We start from the raw sequence: 25,851 nt of genomic DNA on the forward strand, positions 1-25,851 counted from the left end.
AGATCAATCACAAAACTTCAAAAACAATCCAAAATTATATTCATGTCCGAACACAACCCTAATTTTTAAATACCATTTTTACTTGAAAAAAAAATACTATTTTTTGTTTGGAATTTTAGAATTGTTATGTCCAAACGCCTACTTAGTTTAACTGGCTCATCTACCTCTAACGATCAATTCTATCAAAGATAATGCTATGTTCTACTCTAATAGTGATTGTAATAATAGAAATCAAAAGTGCTCAATCTTAGTAAAAATAAGGGGCTAAAACTGCACAAATGTATGTTTTAAGGACCAGTTTAGACTAACCCAAACCATATGGGGTTATTTTTGTCATTGTGTCGTCTAATTGGCAACTCTCGAACTTTATCCCTATCGAGCTAGGGTTTTTCTCCTCCTGACCAAGAGAGGTCTCTGCTGCGCTGCTTGCTGCACTCTCTCTCTCTTGGAAAATTTGCAACAAATAAAAATGACGACGGTGGTCCCTACTTCAGAGGAAGATCCCGTGCTCTCCGTCGTCCGGTTTACGGCGGAGATGTCATGGTCTGACGCCGGCGCCGATGTAATTTCTGCCCCTTGCTTTTAACCTTCTATTTATTCTATTAAATGTATTTATTTTCTCAAGAGTTTGATGTCTTCGCGGAAATGGTGTTCGACCTCTACTTTTATTAGATGGAATCGTTTTTTGTGGTTTTGTCAATCCTCTGCATTATTTTAGATATGGAATAAAATTGTGCTGAATCGATATAGAGGATTCATATAGCCGACCAGGAGTTGTTTGGGAATGAGGTGGCAATTTATTTATTATTCTCCCAATCCCTAGCTATATGTAGTGGACATCGAGGGCTCATAGGAAATTTAATCTAGGAGTTTATATATGGATGTACAATTTGATTATCCTGCCGGGAGGTAGTAGATGGAATAGTCCAGGTGCGCACAAGAAGTCTTAAAAGAAGCATGGATATAAAATTTGCTTGTCCCTATCGGCATATCCCAAACTCAATTGACCAATCATATATGGAATGGTTATAGTGGATTCATAAGAAAGCATATATGTATAGTTTCTGGTTAGGATGCATAATAACCACTTTTGGCTTTTTAAAAAGAAAAAAAAAGCTGGAATCTGATTGATCTATTGTTGTATTGTGACATCCCTTCTCATTTGCGCAGCAGTTTTTTGCTTCTGCTATTCTCTCCAATATCACATGCTTATCAGGAGTTTACATTCATATTTTCCTCCCTTCTCATTAGAGTTACTGGAAAGGGGATCATTAGTCTGGTAAATATAGTTGGAAGACTCAATAACAAATTCAGCTCCCAGGAATTTGGTCTAGTGGTAAAAGTGCCGCACGTGATGTGTGGGTTAAGCGCATGTCACGAGTTTGAACCTTGTTGTAGACAAAATGCATGGTATTTAAGTGGAGAAGGGTACAGGATTAACCACCGGTTTCGAATCGTATGCCACTAGCCCTCGGGGATTTTACTGTTATAAAAAAAGACTCAATAACAAGTCAAGAGGCACATCTGGGACTTGGAAGAACTCTGAGTGAAAAGACATATAGTCTCTTGCTGACATATGCTGACCAACAAATAAGAAAAGGGAAAATTTGATAAATATAAAAGAAAAGAACCCCTCGAAGTCCATCCGAAATCACAGTATCATCATATAAAGCTTTCTATGGCAACACCCCAAGCTGACGCCAAATGCAGAGTCATGGTTCAATAAATTCCATAGGGTTCTATACAAACTGATTGGTGAAAGATTATTTTGATTGGACCTTTCTGGTTGTTGTACAAGTTTTAATTGGGTGATCCATTTATAGATTGCAGAGCCTCAAGTTAATAGATTGTGTGTCGAGGCCCAGGAATGCATGATTGAAGGAAGGTGGTTGGATTTGGCTTCGTTGATGCTCACTTCCGCAGATTTAATATTTTCTAAAGCTTCTGAAAAAGGTAAAACTGCATTTGTGCCTCATTCTATTCAACTGTTGTTAAATGATATGTCCTGGACCTTTCTGAACTCAGGGGCTTTGATTGTCTGACATTTTAGCCTGCTGTTGTCAATTGTCATCTTATGTTTTCCTCCTTGTTTTCTCTTTTCCCCCTTTTTTGCTTCGGTTGTTACCTAATATGCATTAATTGGCTTCTGCTTCAGATCTTGAGTGCATTTTCACTATCATTTGCAACCTTGTCAAGAAGCCTGAGAGCTTGGACCAAGTACATGAGATGGCAGACCTCATATCTACTAAAATCATTCAGCAACCAAATGATAAACCCGCTTTGCGCTTGAAAATGTAGCTCACTTTGTGATAATCACTTTCATCTGAATTTTTTCTGTTGTCTAATAACATTTTTCTCTCTTTTCAGCTTGTTCAATCTCTATAACCTGTTGGAGAATCCATACAGCCGTTTCTTTGTTTACTTGAAGTCCCTCAATTTGGCCATTCATGGAAAGGTCACTGAACATATTTTGCCATCGGTCAAAAAGATGGATAACTTCTTGAAGGAATGGAATCTTGGAGTCAAAGATCAGAGAGAGCTCTTCCTTGCAATCTCCAACGTTTTGAAGGAAAACAAGGGGTAAGAGGGGAAAGACTTCTGATTTTGAACCATTTATGCTGATGATGATGCCTTTTTCTCATTCTCGTGCACATTTGCAGCTCTACAAAAGATTCTTTCATGTTTCTAACAAAGTATCTGGAAACCTTTTCGGCTGAAGATGCTTATACGATGAATGAGGCTAAGGAAGAAGCTGCCCGCGCAATTATCGATTTTGTCAGGTCACCTGATATGTTCAAGGTATTTCAATAGTGAAGTGAACTCTGACAACAAATTACTGAAATGCACAATAGTTTTGTGACTTGCTCTTAAATTGCATAAACAGCACACATAGACTTATCCAAAAAATAAAAACACAAAAGGACAGCAGCCAACAGTATTCCATGCAATTATATTCTGTGGTCTTAGTAGTCTTACCATTCCACGTGTCACGGTTGACCAGAGTGCTTGACAGTATTAGCAGAATGCATGGTTAGTATGTTACAGTTTTAAATGTTTTGGCTATTGTGGATTACAACAACAACAACAACAATGACCCAGTAATTGTGGATTAGTTGATTTGAATTTGCTATTTCCTGGCTGCTGTGAGTGGAATTGAAGCTTATAGAGAAAAATTTAGATACTGGTATTGTAGAGTAGACCACTATATGATCAGATCGAAGACCTATCAGAAAAGAAACAATGAAGGATTGTGCCTTATGTATACTTGTTTTCCATAGTTGAACTTTGTCTTTTCTTTGGCAGTGTGACTTGCTGGATATGCCTGCTATATCCCAGTTGGAGAAAGATGCTAGATATGCTCCAGTATATCAGCTTCTGAAGATCTTTCTCACTCAGAGGCTGGACGCTTACTTGGATTTCGAGGCTGCAAATTCGGCATTATTAAAAAGCTATGGTAATTTACTTGTCATTATGCTACTTTGAACTTTGGGCTATTGTATGAATCAAGCCTTTAATTTGGAGTGGGCTATGCGGCCTGAGACTTCTGCCTAATGATGTAGGACTTGTCCATGAAAACTGTATATCAAAAATGAGGTTAATGTCGTTGGTAGATCTTGGCTTGAATGGATCTAGTCAAATTCCTTATTCTATCATCAAGGACGCATTGCGGGTATATTTCTCGTCTTATTTTGTTTGTTGATGTTTCTACGCTGCATTTAGCTCATTTGGTCTTTTGCTCTTTTCAGATTGACGACACTGAGGTAGAATCTTGGGTTGTTAAGGCAATTACAGCTAAGTTACTTGACTGTAAGATTGACCAGATGAATCAAGTAGTAATAGTGAGGTGTGCTTTCTGTAGTCAGCCTCCCTTTACTGTCTCTTCTGCTTCAGCTTGAAAATTCTGTTAACCATTTTCCTGTGATTCGTTGTGTGTAACAATTGTTCCTTTGTTGTGTCATTGTGCAGCCGATGTACAGAGCGTGTATTTGGGTTGTATCAGTGGCAAGAGCTCCGCACAAAGCTTACTACTTGGAGGGTAAATAAGATATTCTTTCCCAAACTAACACGAATAACAATCTGGTTTGTACAAGCTTTTATTGGTGTTACACCCCCACCCGCCTTCTCAAATACCTCCGAGGCTTGGTCTTACCTTACTTCTGCCCCAAAACACAAATTAGTACAACATATTGCTTCCACACTAACGCTTCATCTATTTAGATGTTCATTTTCATTCTTATTTGTAATGGATCATATGCTGTGTATGGTTTGAATCTTTTCAACTCTTTGCAGGGTAACATTGCGGGTGTTATCAGCACGATTCAAACCAACAAGATAACAGAAGATAGCGCACAACAAATGCAAGGATTAGCTATCCGCTGAATTTAGCTATTATTTTTTGTCATCTTTTTTGTTCGGGGCAAAGATATGCTTAGAAGAAGCACTTTTATTTTGTCCGTCAAGGTTTAAGAGCTGTAGTTCTATGTGATGATGGTTTTCATTTTGTACTATCAAGCTGATTCCAGTATTTGGAAATAGTTAACTTCATCCTATAGTTTCACTTGTTAGGATATTCTCATAAGCAGAAGGAACTTCTTCTAGGGTCTATGTTGCCATTCCCTGGCTGCAAAACTGTTATCAAGGTTCGCTATGGCATGTTTGCAAAACTGCTACTCTATTCGACTCGTTTTTCTGATTTTATTTGTTTCAGTCTTTGCATATGCCCTTGATGACAAAGGTTAGATTCAGAGGAAAAAAAAATCACAATAAATTGAAGTAGGAAATAGTATGTCACAAAGTCGTTGAGTCTAAAAGAAGAAAGAATAGGTAGGAACATTCATTTATTACCCCTGCGTCAATAGCGGTGGGGAATTCATTGTAGAAGGTTGCATCTACATTATTTAATATACTAACACCTAATAGAGAAATGTGAGTACTTCATATCAAATCTTGTAAACAGATTGAATTAATTCAGTTGTTTGTTTTACTTTCAACTTCCAAGCAATAGTCAATTACTGTCACTAATAGACCGAGTTAATTGCGTAACTTCTCTCTTCTTGAATCAACTACTTGTGGTACATTTTGTGCTATATACAGTGGTTTTACTATGGTTTTTATTTTGTCAATGTGTCTCTTAAGTAGTAGATGCTTGCTTTTTAGCAAACTAACGGTGATGCATCTCATTCGAATGTTTATGCGCCCCATTTCAAGTGTCTATTTTGCTATATACTATGTTATACCCTTGATGCCAAAAGATTGGATTCAGAGAGGAAAATGCAAGATACAAAGTTTATGTCAAAAAGAGTATAAGACGTGTTTAAGTAATTATACATGTTTTTAATTCATGAATGAGTAATAGTTTTAATAATTAAGGAGTAAATTACTCATTTTTTTCAATTCGTTGTCAAGTGTCGTAGGCGTAGCAGTTGTGATTGGGCATAAATTTCATCACCTTTCGGAGTGAGTCCCTCGAATCCGTCATCATTATCCTGCAAGTTCAATTGTGAAACTGAATTAACCGACACACAATTATAATTTTTTTTTAACTTTAATATTGCATATAAACTAGTAAATGAGTCAAAAACATTGAGTTTAGTTAAACTTGGAGTAATTAATACCCACTCTAGATCCAAATCTAACTGTCTATACTTTTAATTAGATTAGACAGCGCCCTAGGTAGGTGAGGGTGACCACTGAGCTGGTGGATGCTGAGGTTTTCACTATTGAAGTAGGACATATATAGGAGATATTAGCAAAGAAAGACCTCTAGTCAACTTTAGAAGAAAAAGGGTATCCATTCATTTCTTATCCCAGCGTCAATAGCAGTAGGAAAATTAATTGTAGGCAGTTTGAATGATCTATTACTCCTATTTAAGTAAACACCAAAGAGAGAAGAAGTTACTTAAGTTATATAGTATAGTATATCATCAATTATTGAAACCATCGGAGAGAGATGGGAAGAGAAGCGACGCTACTTGTGGTGCTAACGCTATTCCTCTTATTCCTGCAAAAAATTGCGGGTGGTGGCCAATTAGAATGCAATGGGACGAGCATAGGCGATTGCCTTGTAGATAGCGATGAATTCCTAATGGAATCAGAAACAAGCACTATGCTTCTAGCTAACGGAAAAGATCCACTAGCCTTTAAAGGCCTTCAGAAACCACAGATATGTGATGCAAAGATTATCGGTAATTGCATCGGAGCGCAGCTGAATGGTATACAGCGACCCTGCACCTATGATAATCGCTGCAAACATATGCCAAACCCTAAGTAATGTCAGCTAGCTGTGAAATGATGGACAAGTTTCCAAGGGAATCAAATTGATGTTTCGCTCGTTATATAGATCGAGTTTAATTTGTTATGGTTTATCTTCTTGAACCAATCAACTACTTATTGTACATTTCGTGCTAAGTGTATTTGTTTATCTTCCTCTCCAGACCTCACAATGTGGAATAATACTGGTATAGTTGTTTACTGTGGTATTCTGTTGTGTCAATGTCTCTAAGTACTAATCGCACGCTTGATTTTACCTAAATTGAGATGCTGTTGTATCATGTACTATTATTTTTTGTTGAACATCTTGTATCAACAACTTCTTCATGTTTTTTTTTTAAATATTTTTTGGGTGTGCTTTCTTAGTAAAACGTTTTAGGGGATGATTGGTAGGAGAAAGGATCAGTGCACAAGGTAGAATAGAATCTTTCTTGTGATATTGCTCCATTCTATTCATCGAAATTTCAAAAAAAAAATTATACATTAATTAGCAAGAAGAAATATGACTATGCTTATTATAATTTAGAACCGCTGGAAATCAATTGTAGACGAGATACAATCAACACTCTCACGACTCGTTGGAAAACTTTTTAATCCTCATAGAAATCATCATAAACAACATAGTTACATAGCAGAATCTCTCTCTTGCACATGGTTTCTATTTTGTTATTCTGGTATAAGCAAAAGCTTAAAGAAGACTAAGCTAAGAATTAAGCAATTATGACTCACTGTGGAGTATATCTCTACGTTAAATCATTTGAGTGTGAAGCATTATGTCATTAATCATTAAAGGTGTTTGTTGTTGTGTAATACCTTGATTTTCACTGAAATATCTTATCATCTGATCCAATCTAACTTACGTGTATGGAGAAACTAGAAAGGACCTTCTCCTGGGAGAAACAAAACTGGAAAAAAATTATCCGCACTCTGTATTTGCACCAAGCCCCATGATTAAGTAATATATATTCTCTAAGGGTCGTTTGGCATGAGGTATAAGAAGTTATAGGAGTGGTATAGAAATTTAATATCACTTTAATATTTTGTTTGGTTAGCAAACTGTAATGAATCCATATTTACCGAAGAAGATAGAGATTGATTCCAAGGACAAACAATATTGGATACAAGGAAAAAGAACTAAAAAGGAAAACAAGAATGGAGGGAGGTTCCAGAGTGCTCCAACAAGAGCTAAATCAAATTAAAGAAAAAACTCAGTATTTCCATACTCTACTCCGTACACCCTCCTGTTATATATAAGCCTTGTATTCTGTTCAGCTCACCAGTCTTGTCTCAACCTGGATCCCACATCATACATTGGGTTTTGCTCAATTCAGCAGCTGGCCCGAATATCTTAGCTTCTAACCCAATAACACAATCAGTAATGGGCCTATTCATAACACAAACTAGGTATAAGTTATCCCGGTATTAATTTTAACACCGGGATAACTTATACCTTATAGAAGGTGGGGTAATTAGCACCTGTATACTTATACATTCTTCTTAGAAATTATATAATTGTCATTCTTAATACAACATACCAAACAGTGAATAAACAACAATCCCAGCATAACTTATACCGGCATAACTTACTAATTTTTAACGCCGGTAGTAAATTTAGTAATTTAGCGTAATTCCTAGTTTGCAGAAAAGTATGTTGTAACCCCTGTACAACCAAATGTCTAAAAGAGAAACGTTTTGGGGTTAAATAATCGAACTATGCATGAAATTTGAATTTGCCAATTAAACCACTTAGACCAAATTAACTAACTAATTACATGTAAAAGATATTTACTTTATATCATCTGACATCTAACTACATCACCAAAAAAGAAAAAGAAAAAAATAAAAATCAGAGAAAGAAGAGTCAAGATTATACACCTAGCTATTACAATCTAAAAGTGCAACTTGAGTATAGGCCAAACTAATTTTTGGTCCAAGACATGCATCATTAATGCGCGATACTTTTTATCCATGTTTTCTGAAAGAATAGACCACCACGATGATTAAAAGCCAAAAAAAGAAAATGAGAGATAAATTAGTTAATGTTATGAATAGTTTGTAAATTGGATACTACATTGGATGTTCATGTTGTGAATAACTTAAAGATTAAATCTCCTACTTTATGTCCATCATCTTTACTTTTTATGCCTATAAAAGGCTATGTAATTGCAATGGAAAGACACACACAATTGAGGAAGAAATCTCTTCCTTCTCTCTATCTCCATTTCTTGTTCATGTTTTACTAAATTGCTTTTATTTTCTTGTTCCATATTGTTACTTTGAGTTATATTTCATAACACGTTATCAACACGAAGTCTCTAACCTTAAGGTTGAATTCCACTTCTGGTAAGGTATATCTGGATGATCTATTGTCATAATATAAACTTGAGCATCTTGTTCATGAATATAGTATAGTTAAATTTTCGTGAACTAATAATAGGTGGCATGCGTTAGACTACATAATTTACAAAATTACAATTATACTTTATTATGCATGCTTATGGTTTTACCTTATAATACAATTTAGTATGCCTAGTATAATGATTATACATTAGTTTACTGTCACATATAATTAATATAATAATAATAATAATATTCGTAACTATTTTATTTTGATAAGATAAAATATTAGTATAAGAGGTATGTACTACACCAATTTTTTCATTAATGATAGTTCTTATCAAATTAACGTGTTCAATCATTTCTATATGGAAATATATGTCTTTATTTGCTACATCTCTTATCGGACAACGATAATATTCCAAGTAAGCCGCATTCTATCATTTCTACTCCATCTTGTGGTATGAAAATTCGGTACAATTTTTTTTCTTTAACTAACTTTGGAGCTTAGTTCCATTAGAAACTGTGAAATAATTTATACTTTGGTACAATTCTCATGACCTTTTAGTTTTACGGACAGATATATGTTTGATCGGAATAGTTATTAAACTAATCAATTCTTTCCTTGTTATTGTTTACTGCCTTCATTGAATTGTTCATCTAATTATATGAACTAATGACTTTAAAAGCAAAGTAACATGATTTTGCTTGTACTTGGCAATAGTGATATCATTATGTTTTATAGCTAGCTAGCCTATTAGAATATGTAAACTGTCTAGCAAAATATTATTACTTTCTTATTAACTTTCTGAAAAATGAATTGTGATATATAATAAAGCAACAATACTAGTTATGTAGCATGTCAAATCACTTAACCAAATTATTACTGGAATTGCTTGATAAAGACCTTAGTGCAATAAGGTATTCATATTAACTAGTATTGTTCCTACATGTATTTAGTACCTTTTAAGTCATGCGAATTAAGTCATATAATTTAATAATGTATACCATGCACTAACTAGACATACGGTTTAGACATATTTTGGTATTATCTAATTTACGATTTTTGTCAAATTATTATGATATTTTTATATCATATTTATGCACCACTTAATTCATTTTATTCAAATTAGCGGACGTGATATTTGCTTTGGGTTATTGAGATATCGATGTCCAATTTTTAATCAATACCACAATAATTAGTTATTTAGTGTAGAATAAATATTTTTATAGTGTTAGTTCATATGAACTTACAAATATGATATCACTAGAGCACTAATTGGTTTTATGCATGTAATCATTATAAATTGGCATTATTTTTAAAGCTTGGGGTAAAACATGGATTTGAATCCTGATAGAGTTTCAAGTCATTATGGTCAAACATGCCTTTACATGGGTAATACATTGGATTCGAGTCCCAATGCATCATATTGATGATATAATGATGACTAACGAAAAATAATATATTTTTCATTAAAGGCATGCAGATTGTCCCACTTGATTTGCTTCATTCTTGAAGTGAATGTGGTAGCAGTACATAATAAGTTTAAATGAAGACATGTGGTTGAACAATGAACGTGGGCGTTCCAAAGATCAAAATAATAATAATCATCACTATGATTTTAAAGGAAAACAATAAGGGTTCTCAAAATAGTCCTTCAAAATGTGAAGACAATGTTTACCATAAAATTGGTATGAAAATAATAAAGCACGTCGCTGATTATGATCCATTCCTTGAAGAGAATGTAACTTGTGATAATCATTGAGAATGCAAACCCATTCCTAAAGTTGAATGTGACAATATGTGATAAAAGCAATGAATAAAGACATGCAATTCATGATTATATGAATACCACACAACTCACCTCTAAGGGAGGTTTGAGTGAAATAAAGAGAATAAATATTATTGTGTGGTTACATAAATATGTCATTGGTCGCGTACATGTGATACGCCAAATATTATTTTGCCATGCCTTATAAAAGTTATTAAAGTCAAAATTAAAGCAATAAATGATTTTGCTTATGATGATTTTGACCATGACAATTTATTATAATATAAGTTTCTCCGTGAAGGAGACATTTACCATATGAATGGTTTGATAAAAGATCGTGTAGTACAAAAGTTGTTAAGAGCTCCGGATGAATAAAATTATTCATGACATTGATATTGTAAAGTCTCAGAAGAAACTTTTTGAGTTTCAAATGTACAAGTCAAAGTGATTATCATATTGAGACAATAAATGAAAGAAAAATTGAATATATTCATATTTCTATAATCATATCGGGTAAATATGAAAGGTTACCCAGTTTTATTTCTATTTGTACTACACAAATATAAGCATGATGCTTGAATCATATGCCACAAGTAAACTAGAGGTTTACTAAAATAAATATTAGTTGGCATAACCGGTTGACCATCCCGGTTCAATTATGATGCGAAAAAAATTAATTGAGAATTACATTGGCATATATTGAAGAATAGAAGATTCTTCAAGAATTCTCTTATGCTGCTTATTCTCATGATATATCAGTTAAGGTAGGGATTGCATCCTTTGATTTCTGGAACAAATAAAATGTGATAAATATATGTGCCCAGTCACCTGCCATGTGGACCGTTTACTATTATATGATTTTAATAGATGCATCTATTATATGGTCACATGTGCATTTGTTATCAACTTGCAGTTTGGCTTTTGCAAGATTTCTTGCTCAAATTATTAGAGCACAATTCCAGAATATAAATTATGATAATTTATCTTAATAATACTGGTTTAAATCCAAGTTGGTTTAGCAGAAATTGTATGCCTCCAGTTATAGCTAAATCATTGGTTATGAGAACAAAACTCTAAAAAAAAAACGAAATTTTGTATGAGATGTATTATTTAATATACAGCAGCACTTGTACGCATCTAGCCAAGTTATGAAAAATCTTCCTATCACAATCGGTTCAGGGCCAGGAACCAAATAATTACTATATAGAAATATGGATGTGTTATATGATTTAATTATTCCACCACAATGCACAAATATGTGTTCCCAAAGAAGGTTGGAAAATGTGTTGGTGATCCCAACATTAGGGGGAGAAAATGAGCAGATGAGAAAGTGATCCGTGAAATGAATTATTATGAATACATATAGATCCTCGTACAAGAAAATATGAACTTGAAGTTCAAGTGATAATTCAGTTACAAATTATTGCCAGACGCATTTGCTGACCCAAAGCTAAATGTCATATTTCAGCTGCTAATGCTCCAAATAGAATAAAGTCCATGAGGGACAGAGTCTATGCCACACATAAAGCGTAACAGACCAATCGGTTCCAAAGATAAAACTCCTTGAAGAAGGAGAGGGGCAAATATTCAAAATGGTCATAAAAAGGAGGCAAATGCTCTAGAAGAGCACCGCGACATAATATTTCATAAGACCTCATGGGAGAGGTTCAGGTACCTGAAATAATGAGATAAAGAGATCTCAATAAGTTATGTCTTTATTAGGTAATAATTGAACCAATATAAAATGATCGTCGACGATATTGTTAACATAATGTAGCGCTCAATATTATTAATATTGACGAGGATCTTGAGCTCAAATCTGTCATGAAATTTGGACAGATAAATTATTGGCCAAATGAAAAATACGCAATGAAAGTTGACTTCACTTAAAAAATATAAAATTGGACGGAGTCCCAACACCTGAAAGTATAAATCCAGTGGAGGTAAATGTATTCTTGTGCGAAAAAGGTCAAGTCGATAGACATAAAGATGACTTGTGTCACAAGAATATTTGTAAATATCCTGACATTGATTATATAGAGACATGTTCTCTTGTGGTGGATGTAGTCATTTAAGATTTTAATCTGGCAATACATGAAAAACTTGATATGCGTATAATGGAAATCATTGAAGGATTTAAATTGTTCAGAAGCATATAAAAGTTTTCGAGAAACTTGTTCAATAAAGCTTCAAAAATCTTTATACATATTGAAACAATTAGGTCGTATGTGGTACAATCGCCTGAGTGAATACCTGTTGAAATAAGGGTACGAGAATGATCCAATTTGTCCTTGTGTCTTTATAAAAATATCTGGATCTGAATTTGTTATAATCGCCGTATATGTTGATGATTTAAATATCATTGGAACTCCTGGGGAGATTTCAAAAACAGTAGACTGTTTGAAGAAAGAATTTGAAATGAAAGATCTTGGAAAGACAAAATTTTGTCTTGGTCTACAAATTGAGTATATGAAAGATGGAATATTTGTCCATAAATCAAGATATACCGAAAAGTTTTAAAGCGATTCTATATAGATAAAGCACATCCATTGAGTACCCCGATGGTTGTGAGATCACTTGATATAAAGAAAGATCCATTCTGACCTCATGAAAATGACGAAGAGCTTCTTGGTGCCGAAGTACCATATCTTAGTGCAATTGGGGCATTAATGTATCTTGCCAATAATTCCTGACCAGATATAACTTTCTCAGTAAGCTTATTGGCAAGATTTTGTTCTTCGCCAACACAAAGACACTAGAATGGTATTAAACATATATTCAGATACCTCCAAGGGACCATTGATATGGGTTTATTTTATTCAAATGAATCCAAGCCATCATTGATTGGTTATGCAGATGCAGGATGTTTTTCTAATCCATACAAAGGTCGATCTCAGACAAACTATTTATTTACAAATGGAGGTACAACCATATCATGGCGTTCAACAAAACAAACTATGGTTGCTACTTCTTCAAATCATGCAGAGATAATAGCCATTCACGAAGCAAGTCAAGAATGCGTTTGGTTGAGATCGATAACTCAACACATTCAGCAAATATGTGATCTTTCTTCGAAAGAGAATATTCCAACAATATTGCATGAAGACAATGCTGCATGCATAGCTCAATTGAAAGGAGGATATATCAAAGGAGATAGAACAAAACACATTTCACCGAATTTTTTTTCACTCATGATCTTTAGAAGAATGGTGAAATAGATGTACAACAAGTTCGTTCAAGTGATAATTTGACTGATCTGTTCACTAAGGCATTACCAACCTCAATATTTGAAAAGCTGATATATAAGATTGGAATGCATCGTCTTCGAGACATTAAGTGATTTTTCATCAGGGGGAGTAACTACACGCTGCACTCTTTTCCTTAACCAAAGTTTTGTCCCACTGGGTTTTCCTGGTAAGGTTTTTAATGAGGCAGCAAGCAATGCATATTATAAATAACTATGTACATCCCAATATTTTTTTTGTAAGTTCTTAATGAGGCACATTATCTTACATGGACATCCAAGTGGGAGTGTTATGAATAGTTTGTACATTGGATGCTACATTGGATGCCCATGTTGTGAATAACTTAAAGATTAAATATCCTACTTTATGTCCATCATTTTTACTTTTTATGCCTATAAAAGGCTATGTAATTGCAATGGAAAGACACACACAATTGAAGAAGAAATCTCTTCCTTCTCTGTATCTCCATCTCTTGTTCATATTTTACTAAATTACTTTTATTTTTTTGTTCCATATTGTTACTTTGAATTATATTTCATAACAGTTAACGAATACTTTAAACTTCTCTTAATATGATAAATAGAAAGGGGTTTAATTAATAGTAGAGACAATAGCCCAATACCATATCAATACAATTTAAAGCTACTTTCTTTTTGTACATAACTAGTAGCACTATAATAAAGTAAATAAAACGACCAATGACTAAGGCGTCGGTCTCGCTCAACGTCGGCTTTCAACCATAGAAAATTAGAAATTAAACAGAAATAACTTAAGAGTCAACACACAAGTCTTGGCCATTGCTCTCTAGTCTCTCTAACTGTTCGACTCTGAACATATAATATCTCTATACACAAACACAAAAATTCAATTCATAACACCACCATGGCAACCACCATTTCTTTCGTTTCCTTTCTGCTATTATTAAGTTTCGTGGCTGCTACTGTTTCTGTTACATCATCACAGTACAATGCCACAGTCCATTTCTTGCTCAACTGTGGCGCATCATCAGACGCCACAGACGAAGATGACCGTCTATGGAATACTGATATCCACTTCACAAATCTCTTACCTTCCAACTTTACAACCATATCCACACCGGCCATAGCTTCTGAACAAGGCTCTGTCACTACAGTCCCTTATATGAATGCTCGTATTTTCAAATCTCAATTCACCTACACTTTCCCTGTTTCCCCTGGCACCAAATTCCTTCGTCTCTATTTTCACCCAGCCGATTACTCTGGCGGCCGCTTCAATAAATCTGAATCCTTTTTCTCTGTTACTGCTAATCATGTCACTCTCTTGAGTAACTTCAGCGCTTTCCTCACTGTCTCTGCTAGTGCTGATGAGTCAAATAAAGCAATTCGAAAAGAATACGTCGTCAATGTTGATGAAAGTCAGAGACTAAATATTACTTTTTCTCCTTCACCAAACTCTTATGCTTTTGTTAATGGGATTGAGATTGTTTCCATACCAACTGATCTTTACATCCGCGGAGACGAATATGGCATCAAATTGGTACAGGGGCAGAATAATTTTTATTACATCAATAGTAGCACTGCTCTTGAAACTTTGTACAGACTGAACGTGGGAGGCAATTTGGTTTCCAGCAAAGAGGATACAGGGATGTATCGCGAATGGGCTGCAGATCAGAATTTTGTTGTTGCACTTGGTTTTCAAACTCCACATTTAGATGTCCCCATTACTTACACTTCTCAAACCCCGGCTTATACTGCGCCAACAATAGTTTACACAACCTCTAGGACAATGGCCAATTACAGCCAACGCCTGGATTGGACATTCCCATTAGATTCTGGGTTCTACTATCTGTTCAGGCTCCATTTTTGTGAGTTTCAGCTGGAAATTAAGGATGCGAATTATCGGGTTTTTGATATATCCATTGGAAACCAAACGGCAGAGGAATTGGCTGATGTAATACAATGGAGCGGCGGCTGGAGAATCCCGGTTTACAGAGACTACGTGGTGTATGTGAGAGACACAGATGGCCGGCGAAGCAAGGAAGATGAAGTGCTTGAATTGCGCCCTAACATGGAAACAAAAGCTGTGTATGCTAATGCTATCTTAAATGGCTTAGAAATTTTCAAATTGAATGACACACATGGAAATCTGGCCGTGCCAAATCCTGAATCGCACTTACAAGTTCCGATTAATTCACCACCAATCAACAAAGATAAAAAATCATCGCATACCGTTATTTATGTCATTGCAGGTGTGATTAGCGCATTAGCTGTTCTCTCAATTCTGGGGGTTTTTATTTTCCGTCGACGGAAAAGTGGGAAAGATTCCGGTGGAAGCGTTACAAAGACATCGTGGATGTCAATTAAGTCGGAGTCAACTCAAAAGACCGGCCGCTCAGGCTCATCAACGCTACCGTCCGATTTGTGCAGACACTTTTTATTAGATGAGATTAAAGCCGCAACAGGCAATTTTGATGACAATTTTGTGATTGGCTATGGAGGTTTTGGTAATGTGTATAAAGGGTGCATAGACAATGGTACAACCATTGTTGCAGTCAAGAGACTGAATCCTTCGTCAAAGCAAGGAGCTCGCGAGTTCCAAACAGAGATTGAGATGCTATCGAAGCTAAGGCATTTGCATCTGGTGTCCTTGATTGGTTATTGTGATGATAACTATGAGATGATCTTGGTTTATGATTACATGACTCATGGAACCCTACGCGATCACTTGTACAGATCTAATAATGTTCCTCTTCCATGGAAGAAACGCCTTGAGATTTGTATTGGCGCAGCAAAAGGATTGTGTTATCTCCATACAGGTATATGGTTAATTTCAACTATCGTCACTAAACTTTACAATGATAAAAGTCTATTATTTTTCATGTTGAAGTAATTTAATCCACTTTAAGCTTAAAGTTGCCATGATGATTGGTAGGTTTTGTGGTTTATAGCGGGTAAAATTAGTGACTTTATTGTTATACTATTTGATAAAGTATAGTTGTTATGATTCTGAAATTAATTTAATAGGTACAAAGCACACCATCATTCACCGAGATGTCAAGTCGACTAACATTTTATTGGACGATAAATGGGTCGCTAAGGTGTCAGATTTTGGATTGTCCAAAGTTGGTCCGCTTGGTGGGACAGATATTACTCACGTTAGCACGGCGGTGAAAGGAAGTTTTGGGTACTTAGACCCTGAATACTACAAGCGACAACAATTGACAGAAAAATCAGATGTGTATTCCTTTGGAGTGGTACTATTTGAAGTGTTGTGCGCTAGGCCAGCAATAATTCAAAACTTGCCAAAAGGCCAAGTGAATTTGGCTGATTGGGCTTGTAGGTGCTGTAGAAAAGGGAATCTTGATCAGATAATTGATCCTTGTTTGGAAGGACAAATTGCACCAGAGTGTTTAAGCAAGTTTGCAGAAGTAGCATCTAGTTGTTTGAAGGATCAAGGGGTCCAAAGGCCACCAATGAGTGATGTTGTGTGGACTTTAGAATTTGCATTACAACTTCAAGAAGCTGCAGATAATAGAGGTCACACAGTGGAAGGGTACAGCTACCCGGCTAGCCCTTCTCTCCCCATGATTTTGAATGATCAAACCAATATATCGACAGATGAAAGTGAGGCTTTTTCAGGTTCAGGTGAAGTTGGAGGCAAGTGGACAAGCAGTGGTAGCTCCATGACCAGTAGTGACAAATTGAAGAGTGGCACTATTTTCTCTGAGATTCGAAATCCATTAGGCAGATGAAATTGTTATGGCTAGCACGATAAGTTACATATTAGCGCGCTCTTCTGGAAAATGACGGGGTTTTCCGCTTCAAGTTAGTTTCCAACTCGAAAAGTAGTGCTACATCCATGACATGTTGTTATAGTGATAAATTGAATAGCGTGCGACACCATTTTCTCTGAGATCCTGAATCCATCTGGTCAATGAGATTGTTACAAACTGATGAATTAAATATTAGATCTTCTCTTTTTTCTTTTTCCTTTGTTGAGTAAATTTCCTTATAATATCAATGAATTGTAGCGAATATTTTGGAATTATATAGCTATTATAAAGTTTTACTATTTTTTCTTGGGTAGAATAAAGTTCCATTAATTATTGGATAAACGACTAATGTCGAGTTAATAAGGTTAGGTGGTTTGAGAATTTATTCTAAAGTATATGTCTGGCATACTGCCATACGGAGAAGACTTTTAAGCAGAAGAAAATAAATCATATCAAGAAAAGGAAACAACATAAAATGAATAGGAACAAGAAAAGGTTGCTATATCATGTTCATGGCCCAGTAATAAATGAGTGACTTCTACTTTTCTTCTTCGTTTTGTTTGTTTGTCTTAGACCCAATAAACATGGCACTATAGGGGTGGAAGTAGTAATTACGGGTAATTAATTTTTTTCCCTACCTGAAATTTATGACTCTTAATTATTTGATGTGTCGTTACACGTATTTAAATATGAACATGTAGGGCTCCGCAACTTTTTTCACAAAATTATCAAAAGAAAAAGTTAATGTCTTACAACTCATTAAGTGTTGAAAAGTCTGATCAAAATATGAGTAACAAAGAATCATCCAAATTCTGAAGAAAAATCACCCAATATATGCCTTTCATTTCACGTGTATGTGAAATATGTCTATATCTGGCCGATGGCTCCACTGGAATTATTGAACGGAAAATAACAGACTATGAAAATGAAAGGCAACTTAGTACTGTTAGGAAGTAAAAATCAAGTGTCATACGGAAGCTAACAAAGCAAACCTTGAACGACGATAAATCATACAACAAAGGAGAAATATAACAAAAGAGACACAAACATTTAACGTGGTTCCGTCAACTGACCTACGTCCACCACTGAAATGAGCAATCCACTATATAAAAAGAGAGTACAAAATATCGAGAGAACAACCTTACGAAGAGGCAAACACAAGTGACACACTAACACTTGTCCCGTAAAGTTCTCCCTCTAAACAAGACTCTCAAGCCCCCTATGGCTACATTGTGGATGCTACTGAATGAGAAGCACGAATCTTCAATTTATAGAACTCCAAACCTTTTCCTACAAGAAAAAGGACTAGCCAAGTATATGAGAATTATAATTTCCTTCTACAAAAAGAAAAACCTAATTAAGTTAATTATATTGTCATTTCCTTCAACAAATAGAAAAACCAAATAGGGTAAGAAAATTATGTCAAACGCCTAATACGTGTTAAGACAAGTCGTTTCCATGGCCTACAAGAAAAGATAGACTATCCAATTAACAAGTTTTCCTCGCCTTTTTTTTCCATGTCTTTTTCTTGGGTTTATGGTCCCCATTTTTAATTCATAACTTTGCATCTTTCTTCATCATTCGTTGACTAGTTCAACTCTTGGATCATTAATTAATATCTCAATCCTTCAATGAGTTAAACCATTTATTTGAGGACGTAGATGAAAAGCATATCACCAACAACTAAGAGTTGCCAGTTGCCACAGTAATTAACTTCATGACATCTCCCTCAAGTCCTCCTCAAAAACACTTCATATATTGTATTCTACTTACTGCACTTAATCTGCTACTTGATAGTTGGCAACTTAAATAGCTCTAAATGCATTGAATGATTTGAGTAATGGAACAAAAGCAACTGAGCCTCGCAGTGGTAGAATCTAATGAACCCGGCATATTATCAATTTCCCTTGCTATAAGCTACCTACCTTTTGTGAGAATGTTAGTTTATAGACATCGAGATAGAGTTCTTAAATATGTCATGATATTTTTATGGGTATAAGAGCATGTCATTAATATGTTATTTTTGTTGAGATAAATCAAAAAAAAAAAAAATAGTGTTATCATACGTGGATTCGTATAAAATGTAAGAGTGGAAGTAGTAGACATTAGACGAGACGAGGAACATGAGTTGTCGCCTTCTTGCTAATAGATTTTAGGCCCTTTTGTGACTCGTTAGTCCGTGGGCAACATTCAAAAACTAGCCCAAAACAGTAAATAAGGTTATAGATCAGCCCAACAGGTTGTTTCGACAGTCCAGTTAGTAGATCTTCTTAGTAAAAATGGTACTGAGTGTCCACTTTAGGGGAAAGTGCACAAACATCCATTCTTAAGGCTGCTATTTAGGGATTAACCAATATTTATTTTGTCCTGAAAATTTGCATTAAAAATCTTAGTTTCAGAGTAATTCAGGATTGTGTCTTGAAAATTTAAAATTCAAGACATATTTGCTAATTCCTAAGTAGAAGCCCTTTAGAATTTCAGACATATATTGAAAAACAATCACAAATCCAAATGTAGACTCTTAACTAAAATATGGAAAAACTTCAGCACATAATGCCAGAGTTCAAGCTTCTCCAAGTAATCAACTCCGGCATATATAACGTGTTGGAGTTTTTATCTTTAAAACCCAACATATAGAACCAAACTTGGTTATGTTCGACAAGAGAAGGTTGCTCAAGTGGTAAGCATTCTCCATCGCTAATTGTGAGATTGCGGGTTCGAGTCACCAAGAAAGCAAAGTGGATAGCTCCTGGGAGGCATAAAAAAAGGTTTATAAAAGAAAATTGATTGTGTTCTATTCTCTTTCCTTCCGTTTGTTTGGTGAAGATTTGGCGAGAAATATGTTTCTGAATATTCACTCACTATAATATTCTAATGATAATTAGAGTGAAGTGATAATTAAAAAGATGTGATGCTTTATAATTAAAGAAAAAGAAATTAAGCAACAAGAATATTCTGTGTAAACTGGCTATTTGCTACTTTTACCTTCTTTTTTGATCTCCATCAAGAAATTTAGCGGGTGTTGATTTTTAATTTAGGCCATACTCAGACATAACAGGAGTATTCCCTCGTTGTAAATATCAAATTGAATGGAAATGCAAAGTATAAACTACTTACTGAACCTGCTAAGTGGTACACTTAATTCCTACTTCTCTCCATTTCATAGATATTCATTTTTTCTGGTTGAATTAGTGTCCAACATATATATATGGTAATAGTAGTGAGCAATGATACTTTGCATTCACTGATCGACTTAATTTTTTCTTGATTTATGATAGTCAGAAGTATTCGAACAGAAACATATTTCGCCAATCTTACCACAATCTCTGCACTAGTTAGTTTTTTGGCTCACTCTTACCCCTCACACTAACAGACCTCCAACTTGGACTGAAATAACTTAAAAATAATATACTTGATAATATTAAAGAAATTTTACACCATCAATTCAATTGAACTGATTACAACAAGTTATTAAGATATTTCTTCTTAACAAAACTTAAACAATAAAGTAAATAAAACGACCAATGACTAAGGAAATAGTCTCGGTCAACGGCAGCTTTCAACCAAATGGAAAATTAGAAATAACTCAAGTGAATTGAGAGTCAACAATCAAGTCTTGGCAATTGTGCAGTATAATTGTTGATTGTCAAAGAAGTCATAAAAATGCATGGTAGCCAAATACAGAAATTTTACTAGCAACACCATGGTAGCCATTGCTTTGCTTTCCTTTGTCCTATTACATCTCACGACAGTCACTATGGCTCTCAGGCCACAGTACAATGCCACAGTCCATTTCTTGCTCAACTGTGGCGCATCATCAGACGCTATAGACGAAGACCGTCTATGGAGTACTGATGCCAACTATCCAGATTCCTTACCTTCAGATTTTTCAAGCATATCTACAACAGCCAACGCTTCTGGACAGGTCACTAGAGTCTATTATATGAGTGCCCGTATTTTCCAATCTCAATTCACCTACAATTTCATTGTTTCCCCTGGCACTAAATTCCTCCGTCTCTATTTTTATCCGACCGACTACTCTGGATTCAATAAATCTGAATCCTTTTTCTCTGTTACTGCTAATCATGTCACTCTCTTGAGTAACTTCAGCGCTTTCCTCACTGTCTCTGCTAGTGATGATGATGAGTCTAGTAAAGCAATTCGAAAAGAATACGTCATCCATGTTGATGAAAGTCAAATACTCAATATAACTTTTTCTCCTTCACCAAACTCTTATGCTTTTGTTAACGGGATTGAGATTGTTTCCATGCCAACTGATCTTTATATCCGCGGAGACGAATATGGCATCAAATTGGTACAGGGGCGGAATAATTTTTATTACATCAATAACAGCACTGCTCTTGAAACTTTATACAGGCTGAACGTCGGAGGCAATCTGGTTAGTAGCACAGAGGATACGGGGATGTATCGTGAATGGGCTGCAGATCAGAATTGTGTTGTTGGACTTGGTTTTAGAACTCTACATTTAGATGTCCCCATCACTTACACTTCTCAAACCCCCGCTTATACTACGCCAACCGTAGTTTACACAACCTCTAGGACAATGGCCAATTACAGCCAACGCCTGGATTGGACATTCCCATTAGATTCTGGGTTCTACTATCTGTTCAGGCTCCATTTTTGTGAGTTTCAGCTGGAAATTAAGGATGCGAATTATCGGGTTTTTGATATATCCATTGGAAACCAAACGGCAGAGGAATTGGCTGATGTAATACAATGGAGCGGCGGCAGGAGAATCCCGGTTTACAGAGACTATGTGGTGTATGTGAGAGACACAGATGGCCGGCGAAGCAAGGAAGATGTGTTGCTTGAATTGCGCCCTAACATGGAAACAAAAGCTGTGTATGCTAATGCAATCTTAAATGGCTTAGAAATTTTCAAATTGAATGACACAATTGGAAATTTGGCCGTGCCAAATCCTGAATCACTCTTACAAGTTCCGATCAATTCACCACCAATCAACAAAAAGAAAAAATCATCGCATATCATCGTTGCTATCATCCCAGGTGTGATTGGCGGAATTTTTGTTTTCTCAATTCTGGGTCTCTTAATTTTACGGCGATGGAATGGGGGAAAAGAATCTGCTACAAGTGTTCCCAAGTCATCAAAGTGCACGCAAATGACTGGCGGCTCAGGCTTATCATCCGATCTGTGCCGACACTTTTTACTAAAAGAGATAAAAAATGCAACAGACAATTTTGATGACAACTTTGTGATTGGCTATGGAGGCTTTGGTAATGTTTATAAAGGATTCCTCGATAATGGTACAACCATAGTTGCAGTGAAGAGATTGAATCCTTCATCAAGGCAAGGGGTTCGCGAGTTCCAGGCAGAGATTGAGATGCTGTCATCGAAGCTAAGGCATCGACATCTGGTGTCCTTAATTGGTTATTGTGATGATAACAATGAGATGATATTGGTTTATGATTACATGGCTCATGGAACCCTCCGTGATCACTTGTACAATACAGATAATATTCCTCTTCCATGGAAGAAACGCCTTGACATTTGCATTGGTGCAGCAAAAGGATTGTATTACCTCCATTCGGGTAAGTTGTTAAATCCAGATGAGTCAAAATAGGTTACATTTGCAAAACAGGTCATGATCCAGCCCGTTCAATATCTGTTGGCTTGGCTCAGAACAGGTCAATGTCAGTTCGCACAACATGACTCAATCTCCGTTTTTGTTTTGTTTTCTTAAAATATGAAAGCTAATTTATTTTTCTTAAATTATTAGATTATTTTTCCAAATTTACATAATCGTAATTCTAGATCTCCAAATTGGGTTTTGTATGTTTGAGTTGCATTTTGACCTGTTGTGTTTCACAAATTGATATGTTTTAATCCATTAGTTTGATGAGTCATTTCGAATTTACCTAATTAATTGGGTCAAATCATAACCCAATACATTTACACTTGAGTGAATTACTTGAAAAATGAGTTGATTTTGCTGCTACAGGTACCAAAAACATGATCATCCACCGTGATGTCAAGTCAACTAACATCTTATTGGACGATAAATGGTTGGCCAAGGTATCAGATTTTGGATTGTCCAAAGTAGGTCCACTTGGTGGGACAGATATTACTCACATTAGCACGGCTGTGAAAGGAAGTTTTGGGTACGTAGACCCTGAATACTACAAGCGACAACAATTGACAGAAAAATCAGACGTGTATTCTTTTGGGGTAGTTCTGTTTGAAGTGTTGTGTGCTAGGCCAGCAATAATTCCTAACTTGCCAAAAGGCCAAGTGAATTTGGCAGAGTGGGCTTGCAGGGGCTGTAGAAAAAGGAATCTTGAACAAATCATTGATCCTAACTTGCAAGGTCAAATTGCCCCAGAATGTTTAAGCAAGTTTGCAGAATTGGCATACCGTTGCTTGAGGGATCAAGGGGTCCAAAGGCCATCAATGGATGATGTTGTAAGGACTCTAGAATTTGCATTACAACTTCAAGAGGCTGCAGATAATAGAGGTCACGAGTTAGAAGGATACATATACGCGCCTAGCTCGTCTTTTTGCCTGATTACTAATGGTGATGCCAATATGTCGAGCGATGAAGATGAGGTTTTTTCAGGTTCCGGTGAAGTTGAAAGAAAGTTGGCAAGCAGTGGTACATCTGTGTCAAAAAGAATGAAGAACGTCGCCATTTTCTCTGAGATCGTGAATCCCTTGGGCCGATGAGATTGTTAAGATCGGTATGCTAAAGTTTCATGTATGAGTTTTTTTTTTTTTTTTTCCAGGTTTTGGTGATCAAGTTTAAGGTCCTATTCGAAAAGTAATAGTGCTACCATGACCAATTGTAGGATCAAGCTAAGGTCATATACACAAGTTTGATAAGATACATATTGTCAGCCTTTTCCTCTCTTCTTCTTCCCCTTTGTCGAGTTAATTTCCTTAGAATAACGATGAATTGTAGTGAATATTTGAAAGTATATAGCTATAATAAAGTTTCATTAAATTTTTTTCTTATTTGATTAATCGTTATGGTAGACACATATGAAATGTAGGGATCTACAACTTTTTCAAAAAATTAAGAGAGAAAGTTGATGTCGTAAAAAGAATTTAAGATTAATGTTTATATTCTGTGGAGGTACATGCCTCTTTTGTTTAATAATTTGCAAACTTTTCTTTCTTCTCAAGGGATAGCTTGCAGAGGCAAATTTAAGATTAATGTTTATGAGTTAGTAGAATAAAAAATAGCACAAGCTAGTCAATTTTCGGATTGGTAATTAAAAAATAGTCAACATTTGTAAAGTCATTAAAAAATAATCATTATTTTGCTGAAACATGAAAAGTTCCAACATAATAATATGCTGGATTATGGAGCTCCTGCACATAAACTTCCAGCATATTATGTTGGAACTCCAGCACACAAAATGTTCCGGCATAATTTACTGAACATTGAAGCTTCTGCGTATGAATTTCCAGCATATTATGTTGGAACTCTAGTACATCATAAAATTCCATCACATTATGCTAAAATCTCATATGTTAAATTTCGAACTCCAACATATTATGCTAAATTGTTTTCCGAATTTTTAAGGGTGTTTTTGTTCAGATTTTATCTTTACATGAAAAAGTTGTTAAATTTTAATTACTTTTAAAACTGTGACTATTTTTCAATTATCAGTTGTAAATCTAGCTCTGGAGATCATCTTGAATATCCCATAAACTCACGGGATACTTACAAATAGATCAAGATGTGGCTAGATAATTATTAATATCCACAACATACTTTCATGGATATCAGATACATCCAAGGAAGTCCGCATCATCCTACGTTCGAGAAACGCACGAATCACGAAGATAATCAGAAGAGATTAATCAAGGGAGAACAAAATTGTACTCACAATTGATTGATAAAATTACTTTATTCTTTTGTAATGGCACCTATTTTTCGTGTCAAAAATTTGTTATGAACACCCATGTTTGAGATGAAATAAATATATATTAATTTGACTATTATATATATATATACAAACTTAAATAAAAGTTTGTATAATCCAACCATCTCAGTTTGGTAAAGATATCACATCCATGATAATCCGAACAAAACAATATCATGGATGTGAATTGTGATGTGCTATTCTAAACGATAATCCGAATTGAAAAAAGTGTTACTTGTTTGGCAGTACCATGTTATTGGATTAATGGTTTGGAACGATTTGGAACTATATGACTAACGGGTTATCGGTTTGTCCAATTTCATCATCAGTTTAACCGATAACCCGATATGATATACTTAATTTACCCTTGTATGATGACCCGCCATGTCATCATGCCACATAGGTGCCATTTGGCATATATTAATGCCATGTAGAAGCTTACATAAGAAGAAGGCTAGCATTTGTGAGAAGATTCTAGAGAGGTATGGACATTTCCTTATGAAGAACCTAGATCCTTATGGATTTGCTAAGAAAGTCCTTGGAATCTTCTAGGCTTGTAGAAAATTCTA

General features: G+C 35.3%; 3 protein-coding genes across 3 annotated transcripts; all 3 read left to right on the top strand.

Annotated features, from left to right (window-relative positions):
- Window positions 1–363: 363 nt before the first annotated feature.
- Window positions 364–4,696, top strand: LOC104244316 (uncharacterized). Its single transcript, XM_009799721.2, has 10 exons — window positions 364–562; window positions 1,824–1,953; window positions 2,156–2,294; window positions 2,368–2,580; window positions 2,661–2,799; window positions 3,304–3,454; window positions 3,561–3,670; window positions 3,747–3,844; window positions 3,967–4,036; window positions 4,291–4,696. The coding sequence occupies exons 1-10, from the start codon at window positions 470–472 to the stop codon at window positions 4,378–4,380; spliced, it is 1,233 nt and encodes a 410-aa protein (XP_009798023.1). The 5' UTR covers window positions 364–469; the 3' UTR covers window positions 4,381–4,696.
- A 9,722-nt stretch (window positions 4,697–14,418) lies between these two features.
- On the top strand, window positions 14,419–17,593 carry LOC104237967 (receptor-like protein kinase FERONIA). The gene is made up of 2 exons (XM_009792212.2): window positions 14,419–16,418; window positions 16,627–17,593. Exons 1-2 carry the CDS (start codon window positions 14,507–14,509, stop codon window positions 17,352–17,354), a joined length of 2,640 nt encoding a protein of 879 aa, XP_009790514.1. The 5' UTR covers window positions 14,419–14,506; the 3' UTR covers window positions 17,355–17,593.
- A 3,305-nt stretch (window positions 17,594–20,898) lies between these two features.
- Window positions 20,899–24,383, top strand: LOC104237966 (receptor-like protein kinase FERONIA). Its single transcript, XM_009792211.2, has 2 exons — window positions 20,899–22,945; window positions 23,356–24,383. The coding sequence occupies exons 1-2, from the start codon at window positions 21,043–21,045 to the stop codon at window positions 24,075–24,077; spliced, it is 2,625 nt and encodes an 874-aa protein (XP_009790513.1). The 5' UTR covers window positions 20,899–21,042; the 3' UTR covers window positions 24,078–24,383.
- The last annotated feature ends 1,468 nt before the right edge of the window (window positions 24,384–25,851 follow it).

The sequence above is a fragment of the Nicotiana sylvestris genome, chromosome 2 (assembly GCF_000393655.2).
Source record: "Nicotiana sylvestris chromosome 2, ASM39365v2, whole genome shotgun sequence".
Taxonomy (NCBI): Eukaryota; Viridiplantae; Streptophyta; class Magnoliopsida; order Solanales; family Solanaceae; genus Nicotiana; species Nicotiana sylvestris.

Excerpts from the sequence above, each read along its gene's own strand:
- LOC104237967 (XM_009792212.2), top strand. The coding sequence starts at position 14,507 with ATGGCAACCACCATTTCTTTCGTTTCCTTTCTGCTATTATTAAGTTTC. Across the intron at positions 16,419-16,626 it reads ATTGTGTTATCTCCATACAG|GTACAAAGCACACCATCATT; the intron begins GTATATGGTTAA and ends TTAATTTAATAG.
- LOC104237966 (XM_009792211.2), top strand. The coding sequence starts at position 21,043 with ATGGTAGCCAAATACAGAAATTTTACTAGCAACACCATGGTAGCCATT. Across the intron at positions 22,946-23,355 it reads ATTGTATTACCTCCATTCGG|GTACCAAAAACATGATCATC; the intron begins GTAAGTTGTTAA and ends TTGCTGCTACAG.
- LOC104244316 (XM_009799721.2), top strand. The coding sequence starts at position 470 with ATGACGACGGTGGTCCCTACTTCAGAGGAAGATCCCGTGCTCTCCGTC. Across the intron at positions 2,295-2,367 it reads CCCGCTTTGCGCTTGAAAAT|CTTGTTCAATCTCTATAACC; the intron begins GTAGCTCACTTT and ends CTCTCTTTTCAG. Across the intron at positions 3,845-3,966 it reads AATCAAGTAGTAATAGTGAG|CCGATGTACAGAGCGTGTAT; the intron begins GTGTGCTTTCTG and ends GTCATTGTGCAG.